Genomic DNA, 12,837 nt, shown 5'->3' with positions numbered 1-12,837 from the left:
CCCTCCCCCCGCACCTCCCCAAACCCCACCCCCTAGCCCCAAATATAACCCACTCTACAACCCTCATTGCATACTCCTACGATAAAAATTGTAGAGTGAAATCTTTCTTATAGCCCTCTTATTCAGCACTGCATTAGTAACAAAGGCTTCGGGAAGAAAATTACATATCTCAAGGAAATGACACATCTAAACATTCACAAAAATTAACTGAAAACATTAAACAATATCAATGTTAGGTTCCAGGGTTCATTTTAAGCATCTCTAGCAACAGTTTTCAACTGGAAATACTACAGCTTACTGAAGCCTTCCTGTAACAAAAATCCTATATTATCATACCATCAAGGGATTCTGATTAACAGCTACAACAAAACAGACCCAACTGTGGCCTTGCAGAATAAAAAGTCCCTGTCACTTCTGTTTTGTAGTATCTCAGACAACTCTGTCAGAAAATCAGTGAAGAACTTCACACTAAATACTAGCTACTAATGACCTAAACTATGGATCACATTCTGCAGGCCAGGACCGAAATGATGGGGGTGGGAGGAGGGTGGTACTATCCACCACATGTGTTTTTCCATCTATTACCTAAATCAAAAGTCAGTGGCCATTCCCTCTTATTTAATGGGTTCTAATATCTAAGAAGTGACAAATTACCTGTCATACTAAACTCACAATCTGACTTAAAGAAAGGAAAACAACAGCTGAGCCACACACAATGTTTTCTTCAACACAATTTAAGGGTAAGGTTCTCAAATTCCTGGAGGGGGAATTGGCCAGGAAGCAGATACTTCCTTGCACCCAAGTATGATTATCCTCAATGGTGCTGCTAGAGGATTCTGTCAAAACTTTCCCCACATGCAGGACCTCAATGAAATATAAATGTTCCTCCTTCACAGTTCAACAATTTTTTTTTAAAAGGGAAAGCATCCTCAAATACAAGGTCATAACAAAGCCCGATAATTTCACTGTGTAAGTAACTGTTACTGAATAAGGGATATTTGACTGAGTCCCAGGAAGAAACATCAGCAAGCAGTAGGAGAATCTTGATCTAAATTCAAGAACTAGTGATTAAATGTGCACCCATAAAATATCTAGAATACTGCAGGCTTCTCCTTGGAGGCAAAGATTCTGGGGCTTCATCTGACATACTTTGGACATGTTGTGAGGAGAGACAGGTCTTTGGAGAGGGACATCATGCTGGGCAGAGTGGAGGCACAGCGCAGGAGGGGAAGACCCTCTATGAGGTGGATTGATTCAGTGACTGGGGTACTCGGGATGGGTGTGTCAGGGGCAATGCGATTGGCACAGGACAGAGCAGGGTTTAGGGTTGTTGTACATAGGGTCGCTATGAGTCGCAAACGACTCGACGGCACCTAACAACAACAACAGCAGGCTTCTAAAACAAAGAATTATGAAGACCACATGGACATTTGAAAACTTCTAAGGATGTTCACCAGTTGTTCTCCATCTTCTTTGGAAAGATTAAGTTATGGGGAACAACCTAAGTATCTTTAAGGAATTTCTATTTATAAATAAGAAGTTCTTTCTGACAAGAATTAAATACTCAGCTCATTCTCCATAGAGTTTATGGAATTTTTTTTTCTCTACAAATTCCTCCTAAGATTAAGGTTTGGTGACACTATTTTAAATGAGGACACTAGGAGAACCAAGCACAAAAAAAATTCCCTCTGACCTTGAGGATTTTCAATTACAACTATACTATGAATACTTACACAGCATATTCAGGTAGTGGCAGTTTGCTCACATCAAATACTTCTTTATCCTTCATCAGATATACTGAACGTATGTAGGAGACAAAACACTACAAAACAAAGAGTTCTGAATGTACGATATTTAACAGTAAAAATGTAAACCAACATTTTTCAAAGAGTTAACAAAACAGCTTAATTCCACAGTACGAAATAAAATCACAAAATAAGAAAGGTTAATTTTTAGGACTTTAAAAGACAGGCTAAAATTGATACATAAGTCTACTTGATATGTACTATCATCTTCCCTAAAAGTTATTCCAGAAGACAGTCTCATTTAGTTGTTTTATGGGCAATGGAAAAATAATATGGAATAATACAACTATGGATCTACTCTAGTCTCTGCATCTTAACAGCTGAGCAAGATTCTTGTGTCTCTAAATTTAATTTCTTCATCGATAAACCAGTGATACAAATAAATCATCATTTACATTCAGTACTAAATGTGAAAATGTGTGTAGGCTATCTATCTTAGCAGACCTTCTGGAACACAGTACCAATGAATGCTAGTTATTGCTGATAGTAACTATTACTAAAAGAGTACTTATGTCTTTGAACAAAGTTTTTACTATATTAGTAAAATGGCATTTAATTAAAAATCATGACAGGAAAAAATTCATTTTTAAAGTTTTTCCTTTTTTTATTACAACTTGGCAAATTTGTCGTCAACTTGCAATATGTTTTCCCCCATCTGTGTTTGAATTAATAATGTGTGTGTGTGTGTGTGTGTGTATTTTATATATATATATATATATATATATATCATATAAACATATCTATGTATGTCTACACACATATACACAATACACATCAGTAAATCAGAACTATACAAATAGAAATGTAAAAGATGTCTTGACCCTTTGTCATTTTGTATCTAAACACTAAACAGGTGATAATGCTCAGGACATGTCTACATTATTATCTCTTTACTTTTCATTTCTGTATAAAGGATAAGTAATTCTCATTTCCATATTTACTGAAGGCCACGTTCTCTCTTGATTTATACTAATCCCTTACACTCCACTAATCTTGACTATACTTTTCTTTATTTCCAAAAGCTTGAAAAGTGATGTGCAACACCACTTGAAGGATAAATTTCTTCCCCTACACTGGTCCACAAGAAATCATCCAAGTTGCTTATTGTTTTTGTTCTCTCCAGACTATAATCAAAATCCAGAAAATCATTTCTATGGAACTAGATAGCTTACTGCTGCTGGCAATACAGTTAGCCATCCTGCTAAACCATGCGTGACACCCAATAAATCACATCATTTATTTCAATATGCTATTCTATAATCTTTGATCTGGAAAGCTCATTTGCTGTCTGCACAAACCAGTGAAACAACATCTTCCCAGTGTTTCCTATTTCCTGATTCATGATTGAATGACCTCCTTGGCAGGGGATAAATCACAACATATTAGAATTCATGGGGTTTTGGGGTGTTTGTTGTGGTTGTTTTTTCAAATTTTCATATATTGCCAAACTTCTAAAATAAAATCTCTTTCTTCCCTTGAAGCATGTTTGCTAGACAAAATAAGCCCATATTGTGTGCGCACACACACATACACACACGTGCCAAAAAAGTACATACAGAAAAATGTTTACTTAAAGGCCCTTTCTTTGGTTTTTAGCTAGAGCATATGTAAAGTCCAATTTTGGACTTACAAATGTGTTCACCATTTGGCCACAGTGATTTTGTGGACTTTTAAACTTCATTTCTCTTGGCATAACGTGGTAATTCTCAGAAAGCCTCAGATGTAGATCTCTGATTCTCAAGTATGAACCTTGACAACGTGAATCCAGACAGGTTTTTTTGATTAGTACCACAACACCCTGGAGACTAAGCCACCAGGGCACCTTTGACAAGTTTTTAAACAATGACATGCTACCACTTATTCCTCTGTAAACTGACACACTACCACTGTCTTAGATTTACTGTTGTGATGATGTACTATCAAGTCAGAACTGACTCACAGCTGACCGTTCAGTGGTTTACAGATTTATTAGAAGGATAAAATATCACAATGCATGCAAATCACTCATGTAATACTATCATGACTAGACGGCCTGGCACAGAGTAACTAACTCAGATCCTACCTTCATCATTAATGCTGTTCTTTCAAGGCAAAAACGATAAAAAAACTTATTTAAAAAAAAATCAGTTCATAAAAATACATAATTTGTTCCTAAAGTAAAATTTACTTCTTTGCTAAGAATCCTCTGTTTCAAAACTGTAATGTAAAACTTCACTGCTGTTTTTCTGCTCAGCCAGCTCCAGCTACATAGGATGTCCTTCCCCGATCCCATCTCTGTGTCCTTCCTTCCACTTCATCTACCTGCTGAGTAGCATCAAACCTGAGAACCCAACTCTGGAGCTCACTGCTGATGGGTTACAGGACAGACAAAGATCTCACAACATTAAAAGGCAGTTTTCTTCTCCTCAATAAAAAGCAATAAAAATGAGGGGCTTCAAAAGAGAGTCACAAATCTATACAGCTTCAAAGCACAATGCAAAACAATTATAAATAACTCTTTTCTAAAGACTTAACTGCCTTAAAGTCTAAGAACTAAAAGTGTAAACTGAACTTTTTAACACTTCTTTATGTATCTGTCAATCAAGGGAATTTACAAGCCCAGAAAAGGTAACTGAGACATCAGGTCATATTTATATATAGAAAACTATTCCTGAGCTGAACTTAAATTAAAAAGACTTTTATGCTTATAAAGTAATATTAATCTTATTTTCAAGAAAGTGAGAAAGAAAGCTTTATCGAAGTGGTGAGAAATTGACAACTTTACTGAAAATATAAGCCAGACCACTGAGCATCTAAAAATCATGTCTGATGAAATTGTGTCTCTAGCAAGATTACAGATAAGAATAGACATTTTTCTCACATTACCCCATGAAATAATACATTTTAGAAAAATTTCCAAGAACAAGCTTAATCTTCGTATCTGAAACACGACCACAAAAACTAGTAATAGCAGAAAAGATGAAATTTAACATTGTTTGATGCTCAACAATCCAATTCAAAAAGGACTTACCCTCTGTGCTCTTTCTTTTAAATCTCGATCTTGGGCTAGAAGTGATTCCAATTTTTTCTGGATATCTATAAGTTTTTCCGGATTGATTCTATGTTACGAAAAGAAAATCAAGGTTAAACTAATATCTCCATTTCAGAAAGTGGTAACAATACACAGCATTTCACCTTTTTCCTTGTTATTCTTTTTTACGTATGTAACATTATTTTTCATTTATGAACCAGATTAGACTAAAATTACACTGGCTGTCATTTTAATCTCTCGTATATAATGAATAATACAGATTAAAAGAAATGGATGGTCGGACCTTTTCTCTAAAGAAGCACCCAATGCTGAGTCATTAGCATTAGGCATTAGGCACTTCCATAAAGATGAAGAACAGCTTCCCGGAAGAGCTGAGTAGTCAACAAAATGGAATATATGAAAGTAACGTAATTTTGTAAATTCTGTCTTTTTAAGTCAAATCTCAAACCATCATCTTCAAATAAATATACAAATAGTGCTTCAGACCTACAAATATACCCATCTATTTAAAAAGCTATAAATACTCAAGGGACATAAACAGTGCTTCTCTATGGACTTTGCGACCACTAGCTATACATCTGAGAGCTGGCTAGGGACTGAAGATGACAGCAGAACTGATGCCTTTTAGCTGTGGTGTTGGAGAAGAGCACTGTACATCCCATGGACAGCCAAGAAAACAAACGGGTATGTCATAGAGATGGTGCAGTCAGTGTTCTTTAGAGGCAAAGATGATGAGGCTTTGCCTCACGTGCTTTGGGCATGTTGTTAGGAAAGGCTAGTCCTTGGAGAGGAACATGATGCTCTGAAAGGTAGATGGTCGGTCAAGGAGAGGAAGAACCTCAATCAGGTGGACTGATATGGTGATCGCCACAATGGGCTCAAATGTTTTAGAAAGTGTAAGAATAGAAGACGATAGGACAGGGTTCAGATCTGTTGTTTATAGGGTCACTATCTAGAAATTCAACGCAGGAGGGGAAGACCCTCTATGAGATGGATTGATTCGGTGACTGGGGTAATCGGAATGGGTGTGTCAGAGGCGGTGCGGTTGGCGCAGGATAGAGCAGGGTTTAGGGCTGCTGTGCATAGGGTCGCTATGAGTCACAAACGACTCGACGGCACATAACAACAACAACAACAATCTAGAAATTAGGCATAATGCATCAGAGATGTTAATAATTCTACACAAGTGGCTACAGAAACGAAAGAAACTCTTATATAGGTGTCTTTGTGTCTTTTTCCCTCTCTATCTCACTGTTATCATATCCAAACCAACTCATAGGCGACCCGTAAGAAGGCTTCTAAAATAAAAAAATTTTAAAAAATCACAAGGGAGGAGACTGTTCACCTGTCTCCCAATGAGCAGCTGCTGGCTTCGAACCTTCAGGTTAAGAGCACAACTCTCCACAGTCTAAGCCACCAGAGCCCCTTTAAAAGGAACTAGATTTAACAACAGTAATTCCACTTGTTTCTCTGATTTCAGACTGAAATTCTTTGTTCCTACAATGCTGAGGCAGTTGTGTGGGGGTGAATTGTACAGTTTTGTTTAAAAAAAGTCTCAAAATACACAAAAATACAAACCATGCATTCAGCTTGAACAATTAGGAATTCATGGCCAATTCTATTTCCTTTATCCCTCCCTAATATATTAAGTAAATTATGCCGAAGTATTTTAAGGGCTCTAAGACAAGTGAGATTCTGATTGACTTCTAATGTTTAATATGAGTCCTAATAGCGACTCATTGCTGTCAAGTAGGAACTGACACATAGCTAACGCTCCAGTGGCTTTTCCAAGGCTGTAAATTGCACAGTAGGAAATTGCTCATCTTTTTCCCTTGGAGCAGCTGGTGGATACTAACTTTCTACCCCAGAGTTGGCTGCACACCTCCTTATCGACCAGGCCACGAGAGTTTTCTACTCTAATAACAGGAGAAGAAAATCCTGAGAACTCAACAAACAGTTTTAAAAATAATTTCATCCAAGAGGTTTAATCCTTCCAACCATTAGTATTCTCTGAAACTACCTAGTTATTCTTTTTCATCCCTTATTCTATTAGCCATCTTCTAAAACGGTTATTTAAAATAATGGTCACAAAGTAGACAGCAAGCTAGCTAGAGGGGAGGGGAGGGGAGCGTTTGGTACGTTAGCAAGCAGAATAATGCCATGCCCTCGTTTTCCAGACAGTAACAGAGTTCTTACTTGATTTCTTTCACAGGCACCTTCTTCTGAAGCAGTTGCTGCACCATCCCTTTTTCTTCTGAGGGAAGCAAAATTAATAAAGCTTCCCCATCTTCTTTGTACCTACAAGAAACAAAATCTTTTCCAGATCAATGCAATCTGCATTTTAATTTGCACTGTTTGATGAGAACAAGTGAGTTAACCTATTTTACAAAATTTTAAGACTATCAACCCAAAGCTCCTGTCATTATATCAATTCTAAATCCTAGCAGCCCAAGAGAACAAAGGAGACCTGCCCCATAGCGTTTCTAAAAGCTACAAATCTTGGAAAGAAGCAGAATGCCATAGCATTCTTTCATGGAGTAGCTGTTGAGTTCGAACTGCCAACCTTTCAGTTAACAACTAAGCACTTAAAATTGTGCAACCAAGGGTCCTTTTTCTCATGTCATGCTGTACCTTCAGAAATATGTGTACCTGGATGGCCACATGCATGTTGTGGTTACTTATACATGTGCAGCTTGTATATAGATTTCCCTGAACCCTTACAAGTTGTAAAATAGAGACAGATATTCGGGAAAATTTTGAAAATAAAAAGAAACTTTATCAAAGCATTTTCCTTAATGTTCACATTTTTTGTGTGTGGGTGTATGTGTGTGTATCATGAAGTAAAAAGTTATTATAAATAACAAACTAGTTCATGCCAAACTTTCTGTCAGGGATGAACTGAAAAGGACCCACAGAAAGAGAAGATGAATGTTCCTATCCAGTAAGCCAACAATCTAAAACCAAAAGAGAAGTTGGACTGAAAACAATCACAGAGCAGTAAGGCTTGTCAAAAGACAAGCACAAATATGTGAGCAGACAATGTTTGTGGCTACAAATGTAATTAATGTCACCAAATGGTATGCATAAGGAGTCATGGTGAAATAGTGGTTAAATTCTCTTTTGCTAGCCAAAAAGAGTCAGTAGTTCAAAACCACCAGCTGCCTCAGTAGAGAAAGATCTGATTGACTGTCTATATAAGAGTAAAGCCTAAAAATCCCATGGGATTCTACTCTAACCTACAGAATCAATATGAGTTAAAACTGGCTTTACAATGGAGCAGGGGGAAGGGAGACTGTACATATAATAAAGGTTCAAATGATAAATGCATTGTTACACTGGGTCCTTTTCAGTTCATCCCTGACAGAAGGTTAATAAACACCATAAAATCAGAAGTGAAAAGAAACCACTTAGTGTTATGAGAAAACAAACATAAATTAAAAAAATACTACATAACTTGGGAGAAGGTTGGAGAGCATTATAAGTGAACTAATGCGATCTCATAAGGACAAATAGTACATAAGACCATTATTGTAAAAACAAAAGGAAACATGTATAGGAACTCAAGGGAGAGATGGGTGGGAGTGGAGGGGTGAGGATGGGTAGGGGTAAAATCTCAGGGTCGCACAGTTTGGTGAGTGGAGGGAAGAGAGTAAAGGAAGGGGAAGGATCTGGGTGAAAAGACAAGGTAATGTATGTTAGAATGAAAAATTTGTTTTCCTAATAAACTCCACAACCGTGAGTAAAAAGAGAGAATAAAAAACCGTAATGCATGAGTATGATTACATTAAACAGTATGAATAAGGAATAGTGTGAAACACAACGTATATGAACTTTGTAAGTAAACCAATTTAAAAAAAAAATAATTAGGAATTGAGCATTAAAGGTAGGTGATTTGGAGGGGAGATTGGGCATTCCAGGGGAAAAGGAGAAAAGGAAGTCAGCATATCTGAGGGCCTGTTGTTTTGTGCATCATCAAGTCACAGCATACCCTCCAAATTTTCAAGGACAGTTAACTGCATGGGAGGAGACTGCCCGTCTATCTCCCACAGAGTAGCTGGTAGACTCAAACCGCATGACTTCAGGTTTGTAGGAAGGATCCTGGCACTAGGACACCAAAACTCCCTTCTGAGGGACTACTGGGTAATTTGTATTTCTTAATGTGTATTTCATTTTCTCAAATTTCTCTAAACACATGTGTATTACACGGGGTTGGGGTAGAACAGAATAAAGTGGAATACACATTTAGTCCTTTTACCAAACATCTGCTTCATGACTAAAGAACTAATACCAAACACCTTCCTGACTGTATTTTAAAACAGGATACTACAGCTCAAATTTTTTTCATATTAACCTACTATAAGAATTTCATTTTAAAATATTCACCCCAGGACAAACAGAAATTTTTAGTAGAAAGCCTATAAAATAATGAAGTAATACCACAAGGGAAGCCATCTGATAAACATACAACTCTGAAACCCAAAGATATCATCAACGTTAAGGAAAGAGATCTTAGGTACTGGTCAAAACTGCAACCCTACACAAACCAACAAAGACCACTTCAAATTGCACTTTCTAAAACACCTTCAAGGAAGCCAGTCTCTTGAAGTCAGGGAGTTTACCCTTCTAAAGTGAAAAGGCTTATTTTGTGTGGTCCAAAGAGGAACAACTAGGAGGGAGCGAGCAAGCAGTAGGCTAAAGCATAAACCAACCTTTTTAGCATTCTATTTCCAAATTCAGACAAGGCAATGAAATAAACAAATTCTAAATCTCTGCAGGGCACAAACTGTAGCAAAGGAGTAAAAGATTTAAAAAGGCAGCCACTGAATGAATTCTGATATTACAACTAACTCATGCATGACTAAGTCTAAACACCTACACATATCATACCTGCTCTTTCTTCTTTCAGAGAGAGAACATGGACAAATGAATCAGGATAAAAGTCACAAACAGGCCATACCCAAGCATTTTAGAAATATAGCTAGCTGAATATATGCATAATATATACACACATACATATATGAGCTACAAAAAGTTAAAGAGTATAACAATTAAAATAAAAGAGGGGAAAGCAAAGTGGCAGGCAGGTGGTGTAGAGAGGATATTCAAAAGCAAATCCCACGAGTATCTATTAAAAAGAGCATCACCGGCCATTTTATCTGTTTTTTATTATACACATCTTTTCCCAGAAACAATGTAAAGCACAAATTATCTCCCACATACCAACGCCCAAAATTTTCCAGTAAGCTTTTATTTCCAGAATAAAAGCACTTTTAAAAGAACTACATAAGCACATTTCACATTTTTTAATGCTTACAAGAATAAAGTCTATTTATCCATGAGCTAGCTAGTTAAATTTCAAAAGCTATATTCAAGACCTAAGGCTAAATATAAGGAGAAATAACTGTCCTTCATAAAACCTGTATTTTAAAACTCCATTTACTTAGAAAAACTATTTTGAAAGACAATGCAAACATCATATAAAAAGTCCTGCATTTGTAACAATAAAATTTCATTCTATCATCAGCATTTTTAGCACTTTTCACTATACAACTATTTACAATTTCTGAAGAAATTAATTAATTTTCTGATCTTAAAAGCATGGAACTAATAGAAGAAAATAATTTTTTTTAATTAATAAAGCATCGGAGAGGTTGAATAACTGGCCTAAAATCAGCTCGCTACTACTGTTTTGTATCACTAAAGTTCAACTTCTAACTCATTGCTTTTCAACTGTATCAGGACTTCCTCCAGAAACAAGGATCCCAAAAGATTGATCACGAATGACTAAAACAAAGAAGCTTTGTTCACATCCTATACCTAACTATTATTACCAGTGAACATAGAAAATTCAAAACACTGACCTGGATTCGCACGGTAATATTTTCACTGAAGTAACCTTGAAACAAACTAGGGCCAGAGAGAAGAAAACGTCCCACCACTCTTGCAATAATATATTTTTCTCCCTATGAAGCATTAACCCTTACTTACTTAGATTTACATTCTCTGACATACAAACTCCATTGCAGGTGAATTCCATAACTGTCCCTTAAACCCACTCCTTAAGAACTTAATGATAATGTGATAATGGTAACACTATCTGCCCATGAAGCCACCCTCAACTCTCCCAACTGCATTATTCAGGTTACAAACCAAGATACAGAAGACTGTACTTAAAATTAAAGTGCATTTTTCAAAATAAATATGTACATGCATTTTCAGTTAAAACAATATAAACATATACAACACAATTCTGGATAGTGAGTTGGTTTTGCTTTCTAGTATTTTCTAAAATCTGTGTACAGAATGGCCATTGTTTTTGTAACAAAACACAGTAATCTAAAACATAAGAAGGCTAATAACAGCTGACTTCAAGGCTCACTAGAAAGCTACAATGATTAAGACAGTGTTAGGAAAGGAATAAAACAGATCAGAAGAAAAAACACAGAAATTTATTTAGATTCACACAAATAAAAGCCAAATGATCCTTAACAAAGGAGCAAAGACAATTCAATGGAGATACAGTGAGCTTTTGAACAAATAGTTCTAGAACATATGGACAGCCACAGCAAAACAAAACAGAACTAAAGAATCTAGACACAAAGCTGAATCAAAATGGATCATGTAAGATGGAAAATGATGTAAACTCGAGAAGGTAAAACAGGTGAACGAACATCTAGGTGATCCTGATTTTGGCAATGGCTTCTTAGAAACACCACCAAAAAAGAGAAAATCAGTAAACTGGATGTCATTATAACTTTAAACTCTTGTGGTAAGTCACAATTAAAATAGAAAAATTTATTAAGGAAAAAAAAGCCTCTGATGATGTGATTCTATTTTAAGAATGGAAAGAAAAAAACAGAATGCAGAAAATATCTGCAAAACAAATTATATGAAAAAGGACTTTTAATCAAAATAGACAAATCTTGAGGGATTCAACAAAAAAACAGACTCCTTAAAAAGTAGGTACAAGATCTACATCACCAAAGAAAATATATGTATGGCAAATAAATACATGGAAAAAGACTTCACCTTCATGTAATTGTTGTTTTTGTGTACTGTCAAGTCAGAGCCGACTCATAATTAACCCTCCGGTGAGTTTTTCCAGAGTAGTTAATCACATGGGAGGAAACTGCCCAGTTTTATCCTGTAGAGCAGCTGGCACATTTAAATCAGCTGCCTTTGAAATGGCAGCACAGCTCCTTACCACCAAGCCACCAGAGCTCCCTTGTGGTGGTGGTGGTGGTTGTTATGTGCCATAAAGTCTCCTGTGATTCACAGCGACCCTATGTACAACAGCCCTAAACCCTGCTCTATCCTGTGCCACTCTTACTGTCTCCAACACACCTATCCCCATTACCCCACTGACATAATCAATCCACCTCATAGAGGGTCTTCCACTCTTGTGCTGTCCCTCCACTCTCCCAAGTACGACAACCCTCTCCAAGGACTAGTCCCTCTTTGCAACATGTCCAAAGTATGTCACATGGAGCTTCAGAATCCTTGCCTCCAAGGAGCAGCCTGGCTTCACCCTCTCAGGACGAACTTATTTTTTCTCTTAGCAGTCCACGGTATATTCAATACTCTTCTCCAGCACCAAAGCTCAAGGCATCAATCCTCCTTCTATCATCCCTAGTCACTGTCCAGCTCTCTGATGCATATCAAGTAACTGCAAAGACCATGGCCTATAACAGGCGCACCTTAGTCTCCAGATTGATGTCACTGCTCTTCAGTACCCTGGAGAGGTCCCTGACAGCTGACTTTGCCAATGCAATTCATCTCTTGATTTCCTGGCTGCTGGTAACAAGAGTGTTGATTGTGGAGCCAAGCAAACTAAAACCGCTAATAATCTCAATGTCTTCACCATACATAATGATGTTGCCAATTGACCCGGCGGTGAGAATGTTTGTTTTCTTGATGTTGAGCTTCAATCCATATTGAAGGCTGCAGTCCTTGACCTTCTGCAGCAAGCGCTTCAGGTCCTCCTCAGTTTCAGCAAGCAGG

General features: G+C 37.0%; 1 protein-coding gene across 1 annotated transcript in view; it reads right to left on the bottom strand.

Annotated features, from left to right (window-relative positions):
• The window catches only part of DDX10 (DEAD (Asp-Glu-Ala-Asp) box polypeptide 10), a 224,382-nt gene that overhangs the window by 156,948 nt on the left and 54,597 nt on the right, over nucleotides 1-12,837 (bottom strand). The window contains 3 exon segments of the mRNA XM_006899049.1: nucleotides 1,734-1,822; nucleotides 4,816-4,903; nucleotides 7,033-7,134. Of these exon segments, the coding sequence (XP_006899111.1) occupies nucleotides 1,734-1,822; nucleotides 4,816-4,903; nucleotides 7,033-7,134 (279 nt within the window).

Source organism: Elephantulus edwardii, unplaced genomic scaffold, assembly GCF_000299155.1.
Source record: "Elephantulus edwardii isolate Elephantulus edwardi_28Jun2011 unplaced genomic scaffold, EleEdw1.0 scaffold00245, whole genome shotgun sequence".
In the NCBI taxonomy this organism is placed as follows: domain Eukaryota; kingdom Metazoa; phylum Chordata; class Mammalia; order Macroscelidea; family Macroscelididae; genus Elephantulus; species Elephantulus edwardii.
Note: the sequence above shows the minus strand (reverse complement) of the source record. Positions and strands in the feature narration are given on the sequence as shown.